The sequence below is a fragment of the Bactrocera latifrons genome, unplaced genomic scaffold (genome assembly GCF_001853355.1).
Source record: "Bactrocera latifrons isolate USDA-ARS-PBARC rearing strain unplaced genomic scaffold, ASM185335v1 scaffold_180, whole genome shotgun sequence".
Taxonomy (NCBI): Eukaryota; Metazoa; Arthropoda; class Insecta; order Diptera; family Tephritidae; genus Bactrocera; species Bactrocera latifrons.
The window spans coordinates 255,739-274,498 of NW_017535297.1; the positions used below are offsets into that span (position 1 = coordinate 255,739).

The window sequence follows — 18,760 nt, forward strand, 5'->3', positions numbered from 1 at the left end:
AGATTTTTGGCAGACATTTTTACAAAAAATTTCATTTTTTTTTTTTTTTTCAAATAATTCTAGTCGAAAAAAACCTTCGTACAAGTCTTAAAGAATTGTATCTCAAAGACCTGTATTATATTTCATGAATATCGGTTGAGTAGTTGTCGATAAATCTTGCCGACCGACCTCAAATACATAGTTTCGAGAAAAACGCGCTAAAAAAATTTTAGTGACAATGAAAGTGGAAAAGAAGTGTACAAGTTCTCAAGGCTGTATCTCCGAAAATATTACTCGTATCCACCTGAAAATAACAATATGAACAATATTCTGGAGGTGTCGTAGAACTTAATAAAACATTAGATTTTTCGAAATACGTAAACCCATGTAATCCTTTAAATAATGCATTATGTGCGCCAAATAAACAGATTTAAAAAAGATTTATATCCGAGATGTTTTTTGTTGCCATCTATTTGGTAAACTTGTGCTAAATAATTAAAATACTTAAAAAATCTTGGATTTCACTCAAATACATATACATATGTGTATATCGACTACAGTAATTTCAAACGAACCATGGAGTTCCTAAAGTAGTATAGTATAAGGTGAGTTTCAAAGCAAACAGGCCTTTTTGAATCTAGAGCCCCCTGGTATCGCCATCTATATATGGATTTGTGCGTTAAAGTCTGCAAGAATCAGTGAAAATTTCATGACATTTCATCCATTGAAAGTGAAGTTATTGCGTTTTAAGTGTCCGTATGTTTGTGTTAACAACATTAAATTTTGTTTTAAAATTCGTAAAATTTTTACCGATTGATGAACAAGTAGCAGAGTGCACGAATCGTTTCAACGTTTCCAAAGTGGTCGTGAGGAAAATCCGTGATCACCAGAAATTCGTGTGCGAAACTGTGCGTGAATCCATCAAAATCTGCCGAAATCTTCAATAAAATTCAGGAAAATTTAATTGAACATCTCCAAAACATCGATTTATCACATTTTGACCGAACATTTGGGTTTACGAAATGTGTGTGCACGGTTTCTTCAGCACGTATTGACTGACGACCAAAAATTGCTCAGAAACCAATATTCGAAGGATGATTATTTGACCAAGAATCACATTTTAACCATCAACCACTCCCTGTATTCACCAATACATTTGCCCATGAAAGGAAAGCGTTGTGCAGACGTAGAGGCTATTCAAAAGGCTTGTACCGGCATACTGGCGGCCATACCCGCCAACGAGCTAAAATACTCGTTCGACATGCTTTTGGATCGTGCAAAAGCTGTATTGAAGCCGAAGGACTATGTTGTATGAAATAAATTGATTTTGCCGAAAAAACCATTTGTTCTGTTTTTTTAAGTCCTGTATAAGTATATATGTACACACCTTGTATATATCGGTGAAAATCCTAATTCATGATCAGAATTCAAGTAAATAGAACGATCGGGTGGTAGCAGCAGCTGTAAGGACATAAGAAAATTAACTTTATAATTTTAATATATCTAAACATATATATTTCATTATGAATAAATATTATATTTAGCATTGAGCGTAATAAAACCCCTCTTTTTCTCATCATAATTTAGCCACATCAATAAATAGCTAAAGTAAATCGGTAAAAAGAATGCAAATCCGATGATAAAGTTACAATATATATAACATAAATTTCAGCAAACAAAAACAAAAAAAGTTTATTACATCATCTACATTGCAAGAAATAAATAGAAGCCAACACATATTCATATATTGCATGTACATATATGTTGCAATAAAACTCAACTATAACAACAAGAAATATCAGCAATAAAAATAGCTACACTTACAACAACAGCGCAAAAATGTCGACAACACGCACCTCGGACTGTCGTAAATTTTCACCAAATATCTTCAATAAAAGCAAATGCAGTCACTGTTTTCGTCAGCGCGAGGAACATAGCGCCGCCGCCTTGGAATGTAATCGGGTATGTCAGTTGCATCTATATTTAAATATTCAAAATACTAAACACAAACAGATATACATATCTTTTAGGTACTACCAGTACATAAAATATTAAAATTATACCGTTGTGTATATACATTTATATATATGTAAAAATGCATACATATGCAGTTCAGTTTTTGGGGCCTGGCGCGCCTGCATAAATAACGCCATACATCACTGTTCTCATATTATAAATAGAAATTTCATAGTCATACGTATGTATGCATGCATGCCACTGCTTAAAGTACCGGCTAAGCCCGGTAAACAATATTAACTTCATGCCGCATATAAAATAGCTTGTGTATGCCACATAAAAAAGAGTCAGAGAAATTTATAGCAGAAAGAAGTAAATATATACATATGTGCATACATACAAGCCACTACATATCATTAACAAAACAAATACAACGAAACGGTGCCTAGTTCTGTGCAACATGCCGACCGGCCTTGCTATCGTTGCATATATAATGAGTTAAAATTCTATCGCTTTGTTATTCTAATCAAATGTTTTATATCAGTTTTTATTTCTTCTTCATAGCTTTTCCGTTTTATTCTTCTTTTTGATGTTTACCTTCTGACTTAATTTTCCCTGCACAAACCAACACACACGTGCTACATATTTAAGTATGACAGCGTTGCTCTTTTAATTTGAAGCTTTTGATTTTTTCCTATTTCTTTAATTTTTATCATAATGTGGTATACATACATATATTTATGTGTCACTGCGTTTTGGAAAATTTTTAGCTTGGTTTATTTTCTAAGCGGTACAGCTCAGTATTATGCAGAAGACTACTTTAACTATTACATAGTACTCAAAGCTAGTTGCATATTATTAGCTCATACAAAGTTTTTTCATACACATGTGGAAGCAAAAGTTGATCCATATGTGTATGTATGCACTCTATTAACGACTCCGACTTTTAAAAATCATTTCCATTATGTGTGACTTCGAACAAAATTTGTAATATCGTACGAATAATAGACTACTCTTGAGCCTATTCTACTGCAATCACTACGATTCAATTAATTCTCCATCTTTAGCTATAAGCCAAACTGCAGCCCATAATTAAAGTTACTGTCGTGGCCATAATCGGCTCATAGAGTACTGTTATGCTAAGTTTCGTCAAGGATGATTTTTAGTTCGTTCAATAAAATCGCTGTAGTCGCCAGACATACTTGACACTCTTTAGATAACCTTGTAGTGATATATTGCCGAAGTGCCTAATACTATATCCTAAACAAAACGTGTTCTGTTGATCCATAAGAGACGTTCGTAAACTTTAAAATCTCAAAAGTTTAATTTGTTAAGAATAATCTATTTAATATGGTTAAGTTTTCAAAATAACGTTAGAGATTATTTACCTGCTTTTGTGGGTGAATATAGACTAATTTTACACTATCCGAATGAAATTTCAGTGAGTTATTTATTTATATGCTTCATTCCATATTGATATTCGTAAAACTTATATGTTATCCTAATTGCGTAAATTTGCAAGAACCCATAACTATCCCACTCTCTATCTAATACAACTGACGACCTACACTCACTGTTATTAAAAATGGACTTAACTTTCTAATAATAAGGTGTTTTGCTATTATATACTACTACCAAAGTACTAGATTTTGTTTCCTTTCCTAAGGAAAAACGTCTTGTCTAAACACACCACGCTAGACAATGTCAAACCATCAACATCTTAGTAGGTTTTGTACTGTTTAATTTGTTTGAAAAATTGTTGATCCCTCCATTTGTCGAATAAATCAAGGTTACTTACCATTGCAGGAGAAAATCTATAAAATGCAAAAACAATTTACTGATAGAACTAAAGTATAAATCCATACCTAAAATTGTAACATAAATTTGCTAATAATAACTTTTCTGCTTTTTTACGTCGTCCAAAAACTTTGCAGCAAAAATATGATCTTAAATGTATAATTGCTGTTTTACATTTTAGAAAAGTAATTATATACATATTTAAATAAAGTATGCTAATATTTACTTTAATTTCTTTCCTGAGGCAATGATTATCTTAGAAACTTACTATACACAGTATTAATATATGTACACGTGCGGAACGTGTAAGCTAGCAACAGATGTATGTAAATTCATTTAAAAACTAAAAACTAAAAAAAAAACCTGTTTTTAGTACTAAAAAAATAGCTAGTTGGTTAAATATCAAGCTCACAAGACATATGTAGTTGTCAAAACTAAAGTTGCGAAATAGAGATGACAAGCGATAAAGAGCGAACAAAAATGCTGAAAGGGTTCTTAAAAGACGAAAAACCTTATTAATTCCACAAAACACAGTCAAACTTACATATACATACATGTATATATTAAAAGCCATTAAAGTAGGTTTTTCATAGAGCAGCGTATAAGCTTAAATGTTTTTTAAGCGTAAGCTGTATGTAATATAATGTTTTCTAAATTGTTAAGATCTGCGATGACTTCTGTCATTAAATAGTTTGCATTCAATAACTATAATAATAATGATATCTTTTGGACCTCTTTGGTATAACAAGATTGAAAGTTAGAAATAGATAACTTCAACTTGTTTACTATAACCATATTTCTTTGTTGGCGAAAATCTATGTCAAAGTTCGTTATTTCTGTTTCTTTCAAATTAGGCAGACGTAAAAAATAGATACGTTCAAACAATTGGAGAAGTGTTTGCGATATTATTTTTAATAAATAAAATGAACATCTTATCGATTACAAAAGTCTACATCCACAATTCATAAAACTGTCAACGAATTTGTGAAATTTTCTCTCGTATATCTTTATATATTACAAAAATCAGTAATTTTCTTCTTCGGACGTAGACAACGCTTACACGGTTATAGCCGACGTAAGAACAGCGCTTCAGTCGTCTCTGCCTTTCGCTATTTAGTGCCAATTCGAGATGCCAGGTGCATCCAGTATCTTCTCCACCTAATCTCTCCAATGGAGTGGAGGTGTTCCTCTTCCTCTGCTTTCCCCGGCGGGTACTGCGTCGAATACTTTTCATTTAGTCAGCGTGGCCGCTGTTTCTTAATTCGCTAAAATATATCAATGCCATCGTATATCTCGTACAGCTCATAGTTCCATCGAATGCGATATTCCCGCTGCCAATGCGTAAAGGACCATACATCTTCTACAGAACCTTTCTCTTGAAACCTCGTAACGTCGACTCATAGGATGTTGTCATCGTCCATATTTCAAGACGGGGTTAATGAGTGACTTGTAGCGTTTGGCTATTGTTCGACCAGAAAGGACTTTTCTTCTCAATTGCCCACAGTCCGAAATGGCACATGTGGGCAAACTTATTCTGCGTTGGATTTCGAGGCTAACATTGCTGTTGCCATTAAGACTGGTTCCAAAGTAGACGAAATTATCTATGACTTCGAAGTTATGAATGTCAGCAGTGACGTGGGAGCCAAGTCGCGAATACAGAACCCTCACGATAAGAAATATCCTTGTCTAAAGTCACACTGATAAAGTTCAATTAGTTTATGACGGCAGGCTTCAACCTTTCAAACACTAAGCTCTATAAGACCTTATATGCGATAATAAGGAGAGTCATCCCCAATTTCCGAGCGTTACCACAGCTTCTCAATCGATTAAAACTCACGCATTTCTCTTTGTACTTTTGTCTACATATGGGTCTCACTCGTTATGTGGTCGTCTACAATATTGCGAGCCGCTTTCTCTCCATTGTGACACGACAGTCGTCATCGCACCAGCTGTTCTTTCGACTTTTCCGAAAATAAAAAGTCGAGTAGAAAACCGTTCCGCTGTCGGTTGTGATTGTAGCTTCTTGACGTCGTACCTTCCGTGTATTTGTTGACAGGCGTGCTTTGCTATACAGAAGCGGGCGGCTATCTTCGCTACAACAAGATGGTGGTCCAAGTCGATGTTGGGTCCCCGGGTTGTATGCGCATCAAGGTCACTGCAGACATGTCGTCCCTCAACCACAACATAATCGATCTGGTTTTGAACTTTTCGATTCGGAAACCGCCAAGTAGCTTGATGCATTTCCTTGTGCTGGAAAGCTAGTACTGCAGACAACCATATTTCGGGACTATTTCGTAAGGGTAGGTTCTACTTTGGTTATCGATACTCGTCGGCTATAATTAAAAATATTATAATTTTGTTGAAAACTGGGATGCAACGACTGCGGCCATCATATTCGATATGATATTCATAGCATAAGCTACAAATAGGAATTGTTTAAGGGCGTTCAATTAATTAATTTTTTATTTCTAAAAATTTTTTAAATCTAAAAAAATTTCACATATTTGGTACCCGTGCTTAGTTTAAAGTAATTTTTAATTAAATAAAACTAGAAAAAACGCAACTGTCCATGGTAAGATTTCCGCTACTACCATTCCTTTTCGCTTGGTCTTGTGATGAACTGATTATCTCGTGAAGTAATTGAGAAAGTGCTGGATAAAGTCATTGATCTCATGAACAGTTATTTCACTTCGAAAGAAATAAACACAAAATAGCAAACCGAGGAAAGCAAACGGAAAACAAATGAAATAAAATGAGATTGAAGGAAATAATAGTGGAAGCTTCATAAGTTTCCACACAATACTTAACGAGTAGGTACTGCCACTACAGCCATGGCATTTGCAATATAACAACAATTAGTTGCACCAATCAATGCTGTGCATTGAACCCAAACGCGAAACCGCACCAATGATTCACCAACAACAACAACATGAACAACAGCAATAACAACAATGGCAAGTGATGCACCCAGCGTAAGCAAACATAAACACAGGCCGCTGCATGTGTGTGTGTGTGGCATATTACAGCTGCATTGGTTGCAAGCAATTGAGGTGTTGAGGAAAGCAGCGGTCGGGGCAGTTGGAGGCAAGAAACAGCTTTAACAATTTATGTTCTCACTTTTATTGCGGCGTAAGAACGCTAGAACTTTGCACAAAGCACCAACAACAAAAACAACAACATGTATACCGCTTTGTGTACAAAGTATTACTTGCAGCACTGGGAAGTGGTAAATGTATAAGCATGTGACGATAGACAACTAAAATGTATGTGTGTATGTGTGTGTATGGAAGCCGCACGTTGGTTTATACAAATGCCAGCAAATCCAGTTTGCATGCCAGACATTCTTGTTGGTCGCTAAATACCAAACACCAGTTTGGAATGTCAAAAGCGCACACGCACCAACATTGTCTGAAAATATAACATACATACTCAACTATATATGTACATATATAAACAGCGCTGTATTTATATAATCATAAAATACTAACAAATTCTAAGCAAGAATAATAGCAAAATAGCGCCTCGCCAGCCATAGCGATAGCGGTGAGGCGGTGCTGTTATTGTTTTTGCTGCGCTATGTCGGCGGAAGGTTAGACTCGTAAATGTAGTGACAAAAGATTTTCATTAAATGAGCGTAACCACGAGCAGCTCTATTACGTGTGCAGTTTTTTTACGATTGCTGCACACCCGTGCCAACCACAACCGCGACCACATCAGGAACAAAATCACCTATGAATGTATGTAAATATATTCAGCTATTAACAAATGTGACAGCAACTAACAATAGCACACACATAAGATGTTTCATAAATATACATACATACATATATGTATGTACGTGTACATGCGAGGTGACAAGTAACTGTTACCTAAAACAGCTTCGAAAAAATATTCAAATATAATTTTAAAACACGTATATGCGTATGTACATATGTATTTATTTTCATATATATTTTATTGAAACAACAAACTATATGCATACATATTTCCACATTTTATGCACCTTTAAGGCAGTAAGGCATGTAATTAATTCACTCCGGCAGTTGCAGTAGCAAAAACTTTGCTGTCGTAAGCAAACAAATGAGCTTACAAAGCAAATTTGCGCATTCGTGTTTCTTTATTTCGCATGACAATAGTTGTTTTAAATTTTCTTTTCGGTTTTTTTTCGTTTTACAATTAATTTTTTGCTTATTTGCGGTAATTAAATTGCGCTTATGTAGCAACATTTCAAATACTATACATGTGACAGATGAGAGTTGCAGATTCTTGAATATCTGAAATATATCTTTCATACATTGCAGCTATGAAAGTGTGATAATATGTATACAAGTCAACCAAATGGTTGGATTCACAATAAAAGTAGTAAGAACTCTTCGAATAGACAAATTTAATGATTTAGCAGGTTTGTAAGCTCCACCGCTTAAGCTAGGTTATTATGTAAATGTTTGAAAGTGTATTTCTTAGAATCAACAACGGGTAGCCTGAAATAACAAACACAAAAAAAAAAACTATAGAATTTTTTCGTACTAGTGTTTATCCTATCCTATCTTATAATGTTAATACATAATAGTTTGTAACTAATTAATTTAGCAGAATTATGCCACATAACCTAAATGTACAAAAAGCAATCCCTTATGATTCGATCACTAAAAGTTATTACCAATAAAGTGATAATTTTACACGCTGCATCAGTAGGGTATTCTTTCATGCTCCTGGAACTATATAGTACTTATACCATTGATATTGACATGACATACACATCATAATGTGTTTCTAGTGCTCACTATTAATAATATATATTTATAGCCCTGCCTTTATTTTTGAATGCATATAAACCAATAACCCTGTAATAAGAGACCCATACCAAAGATTAACTATTTCTTGGTAGCACGAAACCCTGAAAAATATCAAAAATATCTTCGCGAGAAATAAGTACGTTTATTATTTTACGCATTAAATTATAACATGCCTCATTTCTGAAGTATACATGTAGAAGAGATTCTACGTTCGAATGTAGTTCTTCTCTGATGATAAAGACAGTGGTTGACTGTAAAGGCAACACACCACTATTTTCAATCTCTCTAAAAATGTTTAAACTACTATGAAAAACTATATTTCTTAGACTTCTTATTATTTACCCTGAGCCTGAAGAACCTTGTGGTCGCGCCTTTGTCTGTACCTACCCAGTGCTTGCCAAGCGCGCCTGAACTCCATCCATCCAGTAGTGAACCACAAGTGGAGCTCTTACCCACTCCCAACTAGTGAGACCGAAATAACTGACCTAGTCAGCGAAAGGTCAGCGTGTCTGGAATTTAAAAATAATCTCTATCAACTCTCCCCACAAGATTTAATCCATCCTCTTGCTTACCTTCCTTCAAAGGTATTTTAGTATAGAAAAGACTGATTGTGAGAGAAACTTACGCGCACATACACATTTGCGAGTTTTCTACCCCACAAAAATTCCATAGAATATTATTATAAGTTGTTTTAGAGCCAGATAACTATTTATTTTTGGTAAGAGCCTCCTTCCATTTTGGTCTTTCTTAGATACTAGGCCTTCACGACAGTTTTCTGAGCTGCCCTTGCGTTAACTAAACAGGTTGTCTGCGAATTTTAGGTTTTCCATTTTTTGATCCATTTCAAGGTTCCCTACTTTTTTTATAGGAAAAAACAAATACAGAAACTTAATGGGGAATGTTTATTATCATTCGAAAAACCATTCCTTGTCATTTATTTTTTTGAAGATTATCTCCTTCAAATGTTGGCAGTGGCCTCGTCTCAGATAGTCCATCGATGACTCGTTCGATCATTTCGACTGGTAACTGGCGAATGATATTCGCGATATATTGCGATTTTAATGAATGCTGTGTCTCAAGATGGGCGTTGGTGTTGCGAATAGTACGCTCAATAGGCTAATTATGTTGACCATAAGTTGAGCGAAGCGCCCAAAACACATTCTCTATAGAACTTGAATTTTCATAATAAAGTTGAACTATTTGTAGACGTTGTTCAGATGTAAGTCTTTCCATGATGAAATGCGAAACAATACTGAACAAAAATAGCATAACGGAACAATACGAATAAAACTGAAGAACCGACTCCCGAATTCTTCTACCTATGAACATCCCTTTTAAGAAGCAGAACTTTAGTTTATCTAACATAAGACCAAAGCTGCATGGATCTGAATTAGTGTTTTTACATCTCTATATATAGTACATAAACCATATTTTATACCAAATACGGATATTTTATTTTAAAATGGAAAGTGAAAATATACTATATTTACTACTAATCACGTAATGATTTACTGGGTAACTGATGACTTAGCTGTCAATAAGTATAAATTTACATACAAATCTATACTAAGTTTTTGCAACTGTGTGCACGTATATCAAATGTGCTGGTGTTAGCTAATTCTTTACCGTGTCGGCATGCTCTGACCCAACAAGGGGTTCTCATTTCACTTCATTTTATACACTCCGTCAGACTTGCGCAGCAGCCAACAAACGAACAGTTGGTAAAGTCAATTGTACACAATATATGACTCTACTTACATATCTACACAATTGTTTGTTTTTTAGATAATATATATAATATATGTACATGCATAGGTTCAGAAATGCATATATGTATGTACGTATGTATATGCATCGTGGTTGGAAGTCTCGGTGTTGGTGGAGCAAATAAACAAGCAACCAAACAGCTCATTACATGTAATTTTCATTTTTATTGTGTGCATTTGTAGCAAACTGAGCGCCCCACGAAGAAAAGTTTTTTTTTGTTTTGTTGGTTTTAATCGCATTGACATGAAGTTAGTTAGCGGTAACACTTCATACATTGGACCGTCATCAGAGCGAACTTACCGCTGCTTGCGCACCGACTGGTGTATGAATACCATGTGTTTTAGCTAGTGCTATTGTTCGTGTGCGCAATTGTTAGCAAGTTGCTTGCATACCTATGATATAATCATTTCAATTCTACTGAACTGCTTTCATTTATTTTCTGCATTTTTCACTACTTTTTATTTTACGTCTTGCGCACTCGTTGCCCATTTTTTCACAAGTGAATTTTTTCATAATTGTCTTCATTGCTTGTTATTTATTTTTTGTTTTTTTTTTTTTTGTTTTTGCCCTCTTCATCATGCTTTTTATTTACATAGTACATATGGTGCGCTACATATTAAATGTTGACTTCAGCGCTCATCAGCCGGCTCATCTTACTTTTTCTGCCTTCGTGTATTCTCGTTTTTATGAACTCTACCTAAGTTAGTGAACATTTAGTTTTAGTACGTGCTAGTAATCGATTTTCCATACAGATGCCAGTTACATATATCGACCTATGTGTTTTGCTTATTTTTCCTCTTCAATATGGGTCTTATTCTAACACATTTATTTTGTTCTTTTGCGTATTTCGTACGGCGTCCCGAATTAGGCGTATTTAAGTGAATTAGTATTGCTCGTAAACTGGTTGAATGGGCAGATGAGTTAATTGCTTTGGGATCGTTCTTAATTCGCAAAAACTTGTTGAGGCTTCCACGGCAGAAGACATACAATTGGCTTAGGACTTAAGGCGCAATTTCGACATGTCCACTATTCTTCTTTATACAAGCATATAGTATTATACTATGTAAGAGGATACCACATCGAAAGACGAGGATGGCGAGTGACTTATACGAGTATAGTTTGGTTTTTGATCGTCGAGAGAGAACTTGATATCTCAAATCAGTCCGAAGTAGCACATGTTGGCAAGAGTTATTCTGTTTTGGATTTCGAGGTTGACATTGTTTTTGTTGTTAATACCGGTTCCAAGATAGACGAAATTATCTACGACTTTAAAGTTTTGACTGTCATCAGAGACGTGAGGACCGCGAGTGCGAAGACTGTTTCTTTGATGATAAAAGATATTTCGTCTTGTCCTCGTTCACAACCAGACCTTTGCGCTTGACTTCCTTATCGGTTTCAGTCTTTCACACACTTCACTCGGAAAGACCTTCTATGCGATATTAAGGAAGCTTATCTAATGGTTATTGGTAAACTGGCCGACCAACTTACACTTTTCCTCCTCACACATCTTGGTCTCTTTCTTGCTTTGTCTGTCAATGCGTCTCACTTTCCTCCTCAGCTCTCGGTAGGCAGTCTGTTTTCTCTACGCTGCGATACGGCACTCCTCATCGTACGAGCTGCATCGATCACAACATAATGTTGCTGACTTTTCGATCCGGAAACACCCAGGTAGTTTAAAGAATTTTGCTATGCTGGAATCTAGTACTACAGATAATCATGTTTCGGGTCTCGGTGAAGGCCACTTTATTAGCCCACCCTGGCGTTAAAATCGCCAAGAACGATCCATGCGTTCATATCTAATATCTCAAAAAGTTTTATCAGAAATAATCAATAAATTAGTCTAAATATTACATGAATACAGCTATTCGTGATCATTCATACCTTTTCCAACCCTTTCTACCAATCAATGAACCAAAATAAGTAACCTCAAACAGGTCGTTGGTCCACTTTTCCATTTCGTTTATTTAAGTTTGTTGTCCAGATTCTTACCACAAATATTTTGAGCAAAAGTGAGTCTTCTTGCCCACACGAGCAGCTACAAAAGTTTGGTTTCGCCAACCTTAGCCCCATTCAAAATCAATTATTGCAAATTGTTTTATGCAAAACTGTCATTTAATTAGAATTTTGTTAAAATTTTGAGGAATTTAACAGACGCTTCGTCTGAAACTGTGCACGTAAATTACTAAATTTGCACAATGACTATACACAGCAAACAAAAAAATAAAATTTTGACAACATTGTACCCAAAACCGCCAATTAATGAGTCAATGATCTTATGAAGATGACAGTCAGAAAACAACGACTGGCTGGCAGCGTAGATTGCGACAGTGACTGAGACTGTCAACTGTGCTGATGTCAATGTTGAAGGCAATTCAAGAGGCATGTCAAGTAGGGGAGCTAGTGAACCGACTGGAGCTGTCGTCTAATGGAATAAGATAATACCGTTGTGTATGTTCGGTTGCGACCGACTAATTCAATTAAGCGAGCATACAGCAAATAAATATACAGCGACAAATAACCTAACAAAATGTATAGAATAAGAGAAGGGTGTAAGGTAAACGGAAGCGTCCATAGCAAATATACACATTAACAATAAAGCAATTTGGCGATGGCTTGTTAAAAATAGCGGATACATACATATGCACTTTTATATACACATAAGTACATATGCATACATATTACGACAAGTCTCTTGAAGATAATAGGTATATTCGTTGGCAATCATGCAACCAAGTATAATCGGGTATATATTCATACATACATATACATATTTACATATATTGTATATGTGTATATGGAAGACAAATTTATCTACCTCCAACGAATAAACAGACAATGTAATTGGCAATAATTAAATGATTCTTTGGCATATTCACATGTTCGAATAGAGCGATTTGCATTAGGTTAGAATCATTTTGTAGTGGTGTAAGCATACGTCGAAATATGAATGCTTAAGAAACCCTAGTTAAAAATGATATTTTTAACTTTTGGAGTACTGAATTACACCTTTCGGATACATTAAAAAACTTTCTAATTTTGTTGGAAAAAAGTACGACCTTAAAGTTCTTTAACTATATTCGTTGTTGGTTTTTTTCAAAAATTGAAGCTTTTTCAAGTATAAGCAATACCTTGCTAAAGCTAAAACATTTCCCCAACTTTCTGACAAATTGTGAACTCCATCCTAAAAATATTGCGCCGGTTTGACGGCCAAGAATTGATCAAGCCAGCATTTTCCACCGAATTAAAGAATTAAGAAAGAAGTCTACCCAAAAATCCTTCTCGAGCTCGAATTTTGATAAATTTAAGTCACACTTATTTCTAATTATTTCCAAATACAATTGAATTCCATATAATGAAAAAAAAGATAACACGACTCTACAAAAAAATTTTTGTTCTTTGTCCTAAAGTTTATTATATGATTTTCTGATTAATTATGAACAATAACGATAAGAAAATACCTTTTTTCGTATAAAGTTTGCTTTTGTAAAAGTGATTGAATAATAGTTAGTACCTATGAACAAGGAAAAGAAAAACTAAAAGTGGGCACTTTTAAATTATTTTTTACTTTTTTGTAAGTTATTTTGATAGTAAAACTTAATAAAAATAATAAAAATATTTTTAAGTGATTTCACTTAAAAATTAAAAATATTGTTAAAGCGGTTTCCTAAATAAAAAAGAAAACTTTTTCATGACATTTTTTTTTCGTCTAATTACGACATAATACATGGAAATTTACTGCTTTAAAATTATGGTAAAATTTTGTGTTCACCAGGATGTACATTTTGACTAAAACTAAGCTAACTTTTCGAATCTTTTTTGTGAAAATATGCGATTTCATATAGTAACAAAAATAATGAGCATCCCTAACATATGTATGGCTGTCATGCTTTTACAACTGACTTTTATGTGACCTATTACATTTGCCGAGATTGCATGAGAACTTGAATAATGCTAGTGAATCATTTTTAGCGTTGGTTATGAAATCCAAATAAATTACAATACACGTAAAGAATAATTTGCTATATAAACGTGGCGGCATAACGTGGCAATATGGAAAAAATTCCATATATAGTATACATATTCACATATGCTTATGTACATACATATCTATACTTGTTATAACTTTTGTAAATAAATGTCTACAGGTAGAAAAACCTTTGCCCTATTATTATATTACATTAATTGGATATTCAGGTATTTTTATGACATTAAGTTTTAAGCTTGGCGCATCGTGATCTGTTCAAAACTCTCTTGACTAAAATGATAATTTTTTTCAAATTTCGCTTGTATTTTAAATCATTATCGGATTGAATTAATTGTTTTAGAGACCTGTTCCTTCCGATATACGAGATAATATTCATTCATACCATCTGATCCATGACTTTCGCTGTGAGATATAGCGGACAAACATTATTGCACCCGGTAGACTGAATAGTTTTTACATTATCCATGTATTTAAAATTGATTTTTAAAGTGGCATATATTTTGTTTACGAGACAATTAAGATGAAAAAACATGATGTTCCATAGGAAAAAAAGTATCCCTTACTTCCACATTGATGCTGAAATAAAAAAAAAAATTTATTATAGGCAACTATTTAAGAAATAAAGCCGTATTTTTGCACAAAAATTTGAGTTTTTATAAGATGTTCCGCTACTTTACAGCCCACCGGGAAAATTATTTACATTTTTAGTTTCATAAAGCTTGACATTTCTTAAGTTATGCCAGCTTGTTTTTGGCAAGCTTCTTGCATTAGCTATAATTAGCATAACGTTTATATATTATATAAAGTTTACATTAAAAATATGTGGCTTATAGGTCAAATCCGACGTGTCCTAACCTTAGTATAAAAGAGTTTTGCTTACTGAATTTATTTAAACTTAACTTTCAGTTCGAAAATATACGTATGTCAGTGTTGGCTTAAGATTCTACGCAGTGTAATTACAAGTAACAATTTTATGAGATCTGTTTAATCTTACATGATTTCGACTACATGAGTTTTAATGTTCAATAAGTTTAAAAATATTGTCATCGAAACGTAGAATATTTTGAAATTCATGAAAAGTATTTTAAAATGTCCATAGGTAGCATAGATGGAGCATGTGAGCCAAATATATCAATATGTCGACAATATCAAAATATGTATGCACTTACATAAACATATTTACATATATGTGGGTACATATGTATGTATACCATTTATGCCAACAAAAAATAACAAAATTAATACAGAATAAGTAACACCTAGCAAAAGTCATCAAACTAATTCGAGTGCGACGGACAAGTTGTTGCAACAACATACATACATACGACGAGATACGATCGCAAACTATTCGGCTGTGAATGATATTTCCACCAAACAAAGTGGGTGAAAAAATACACAAAAAAGCGCATTGAAATGAATGATGAAATATGAAAAAAAATTGCCAACAACAGCAAAAATTCAATGAAAACGTTGCCGATGCTGTTGTCGGTAATGCCACAGTCATCGCTGTCGCGTCAATTGAGTCTGGTGTGGTAGTTGGAACATGAAAAATGCTCAATAAGAAAAAAGTACCATCAAATTTATTCGATATCTTACGGGAGAGCACATAGTTGCCTTTTACACCTTTGTCAATTTTTCCTTCTTCATTCCGAGAGGAATGTAATGTGAAAACATATTATATTTTTCAATGAGCATTTTGGAAAAATACTTCTTCCATATTCATAAAATTTTGTCGGCTGGTATTTGAGTCACCGATTCAGGTTTTTTATTTTGGAACTTAGTTCTTTCCACTAAATATTTTACAAAATTCGTTAAGCCTTTCTTACGGGGCTCCCATATGTTGTTGAACATTAGTGTTGAATCCATTATACACAACTTACAATCTTGATGCATGTAGTTGTTGTTGCCTTATTACTTTACCGGACGCAAAGTGTAGGTGTTGAGGTCGGTGCTTGTATTGGGTTTGACTACGCATGGCTTTATGCACTGCAAACGAGTTTCCATTCAAAAAAATTTTGTTTGACTCTACATTTCTTTTGTTGTTTGTTTTGTTTATTATCTTTTTCTATCAATTGACTTTGCCTTCTCTCTTTTTGTTTTGTTTTTCATTGCACAAGCTCTCCTTTTCATTGTAATAATTACATATATTGTTCGCACACATTCATATGTATACACAAACAAATAGAACAAAAACAGAATTAAAACTGTAACAATAGTAAAAACCAAATTTGGAGCAGCTTGACGAATTTCTTTTGAATTTCATTACATGCCGGTTTGTCTATGTACGTGTATTTGAACAATTTTCAAGTCGTCTCGGCGCTACAATTCAGTAATGGGTTCAATTATACACGTGTTGCATTGCTCTTTAAGGAAAACTCTCCTTTATGGTGGAAATAGTAGCATCGATAAAGTGTAAACAAATAAAAATTACCTTGTTGGGTTATTTCGAAATTACAACAATGAATTGCACCTCTGAAGATATGTTTGGTAAAAATAAATGTTTTATCACATTCTCCAGCTACCGTCCAATTTTTTACAGATGTGGACACCGACATGCTAATTACTTAGTATAGAACATAAAGCTCTTAATTTAAAAAAAAAAATAATATTTTTTCCCCTCCATATATAGTATTTGCATATTTGCATACATTTCGTTGGCTTTCCCAGATAATAAAAAAATCTTGAAAAAAAATTTAATAAAAGACTAAATTCCGATGTAACCAAACATATTTTCAGGTGTTGAGAAAACTTTATATTAAACTAAAATATTATAATCTGTAGCAACATGTTGCGAGACTTGAAATATTATTCAGTGAAATTATAAATAGATCACAAACATATTTGGCATCTGAAATAATTTTCTAGGGGTTTAAATTAAACAAAAGACGATTTTTACAAATTTATTTATTACATTTGGATTGAGTAGTATTATTTGAGGCATAAGTCGGTGACAGGACTAACTCGTTTTGAGAAAAAGACACTTTGCTGTGTTCACCATAACTTCGCTGGAAAATATCCGAAAATAAAAACCAAGAAAAATTAGTCAAATTATAATCAAATTTATAGCCCATTGATCTCTGATAATTTTTTTTTTTTTTGTCATTTAAAATTTTTTGTCGGCCATTTAAAGTGAAAACTGTTATTTTCCACTAAAAAATTCTGCCATTTTGTGAGTGGAAAACACCCTTCATGTAAACAAAAAATTACTAAACGAGGGGTTTTTTTTTTATTGTATATGTCAAAATGTGTTCAAAGTTTGATATTAATCAGTCAAGTAGTTTTAAAATGACAGTGAAGACGGACTTTGAAAAAGAAGTTTGGAGAAAAATGCGTTATGAGCTAAAAAAGAGACGAAAAAAATTTACCCTATATTGCCAAAGGTTTGCTCAATAATGCAAAAAAAAAATTATTCAATCCATATTTAAGAAATAAATTCGCAAGAAAAGTAAACTAAAGGCCACAAAATCACGGCATTGAAATTAAATTAGAGTTACTCGGTTAAAAAATGATTTCTCCCATTTTCAGATTGTATAAGAAGGACCTATAACTACTTTTTCTAAACAAATTTGGCCGATTTAGCTATAATGGCTTATGAGATTTGACCTTGAAGGATGCAGAAACATCTTGCGAGATTATATAAAAAAAAAAAATTTTTATTATTACAGTAAAATTATCCAAAAATATCTGTTTTTTCAATTAAACGAGGCGATATAGCGCTGGCGTATACCTTGCCTTTCAGTAAACGGCAAAGCAAGAAGTCAAATATAGGAGGCAAATTAATAGCTCATATTGTCGATATTAGGTATCGGGTAAATTTTTATTGCAGAAACTGATTATGTTTATGCGCTTTGTGACATGACGCCAATCCCAATATCCGTTAACAACGCATATGTAGAGGAAGAAACAACATCCATCAATATTGATGGTGTTTGATGGTTCCACAATGATTTACAGTTCTCAATATACGTAATATATAATATGAAGAGCTCCTCGCTCTTTTAAGTTTACTTAATATTGCGATTCATGAGTATTATTCATGTCTTACATTAAATACGTACATATATACATTGAATGTGAAAATAATTAAATATGTGAAATTAATTTTAATATTTTTTTAACTCTTCAACCTATACAGCATCTTAAAATATGTATTTATTTTTATTTTTCAGGTAAGCAAATGAAAACGCCTTCCACACACAGTCAACCTCTTATACCAGGTGAAAGCTTAACTTTTCAAGGACACAAATATTAATACTCCATATACGTAATCCATACCTTTATACATTTTTGTATCAATCTGTATTCTTATTTTGTTATAAAGACTGCATAGAAAAACTTGTTCTTACACCAAAACTAGATAACTCAAGAAACCAGATAACTGTTTCTTCTTCTTCTTGATTGGCGTAGACACCGCTTACGCGATTATAGCCGAGTTAACAACAGCGCGCCAGTCGTTTCTTCTTTTCGCTACGTGGCGCCA

General features: G+C 33.6%; 1 protein-coding gene across 5 annotated transcripts in view; it reads left to right on the forward strand.

Moving 5' to 3' along the window:
• The window catches only part of LOC108967235 (protein outspread), a 142,462-nt gene that overhangs the window by 5,209 nt on the left and 118,493 nt on the right, over positions 1 to 18,760 (forward strand). For 4 of the 5 annotated variants that reach the window (XM_018930529.1, XM_018930531.1, XM_018930530.1 and 1 more), the window contains exon 2: positions 1,567 to 1,941. In XM_018930529.1, the coding sequence (XP_018786074.1) occupies positions 1,819 to 1,941 (123 nt within the window). In that variant the 5' untranslated portion in view covers positions 1,567 to 1,818. Of the gene's footprint in view, positions 1 to 1,566; positions 1,942 to 18,464; positions 18,498 to 18,760 lie in introns of those variants that run through there. The other variant, XM_018930533.1, reaches the window with a different exon arrangement.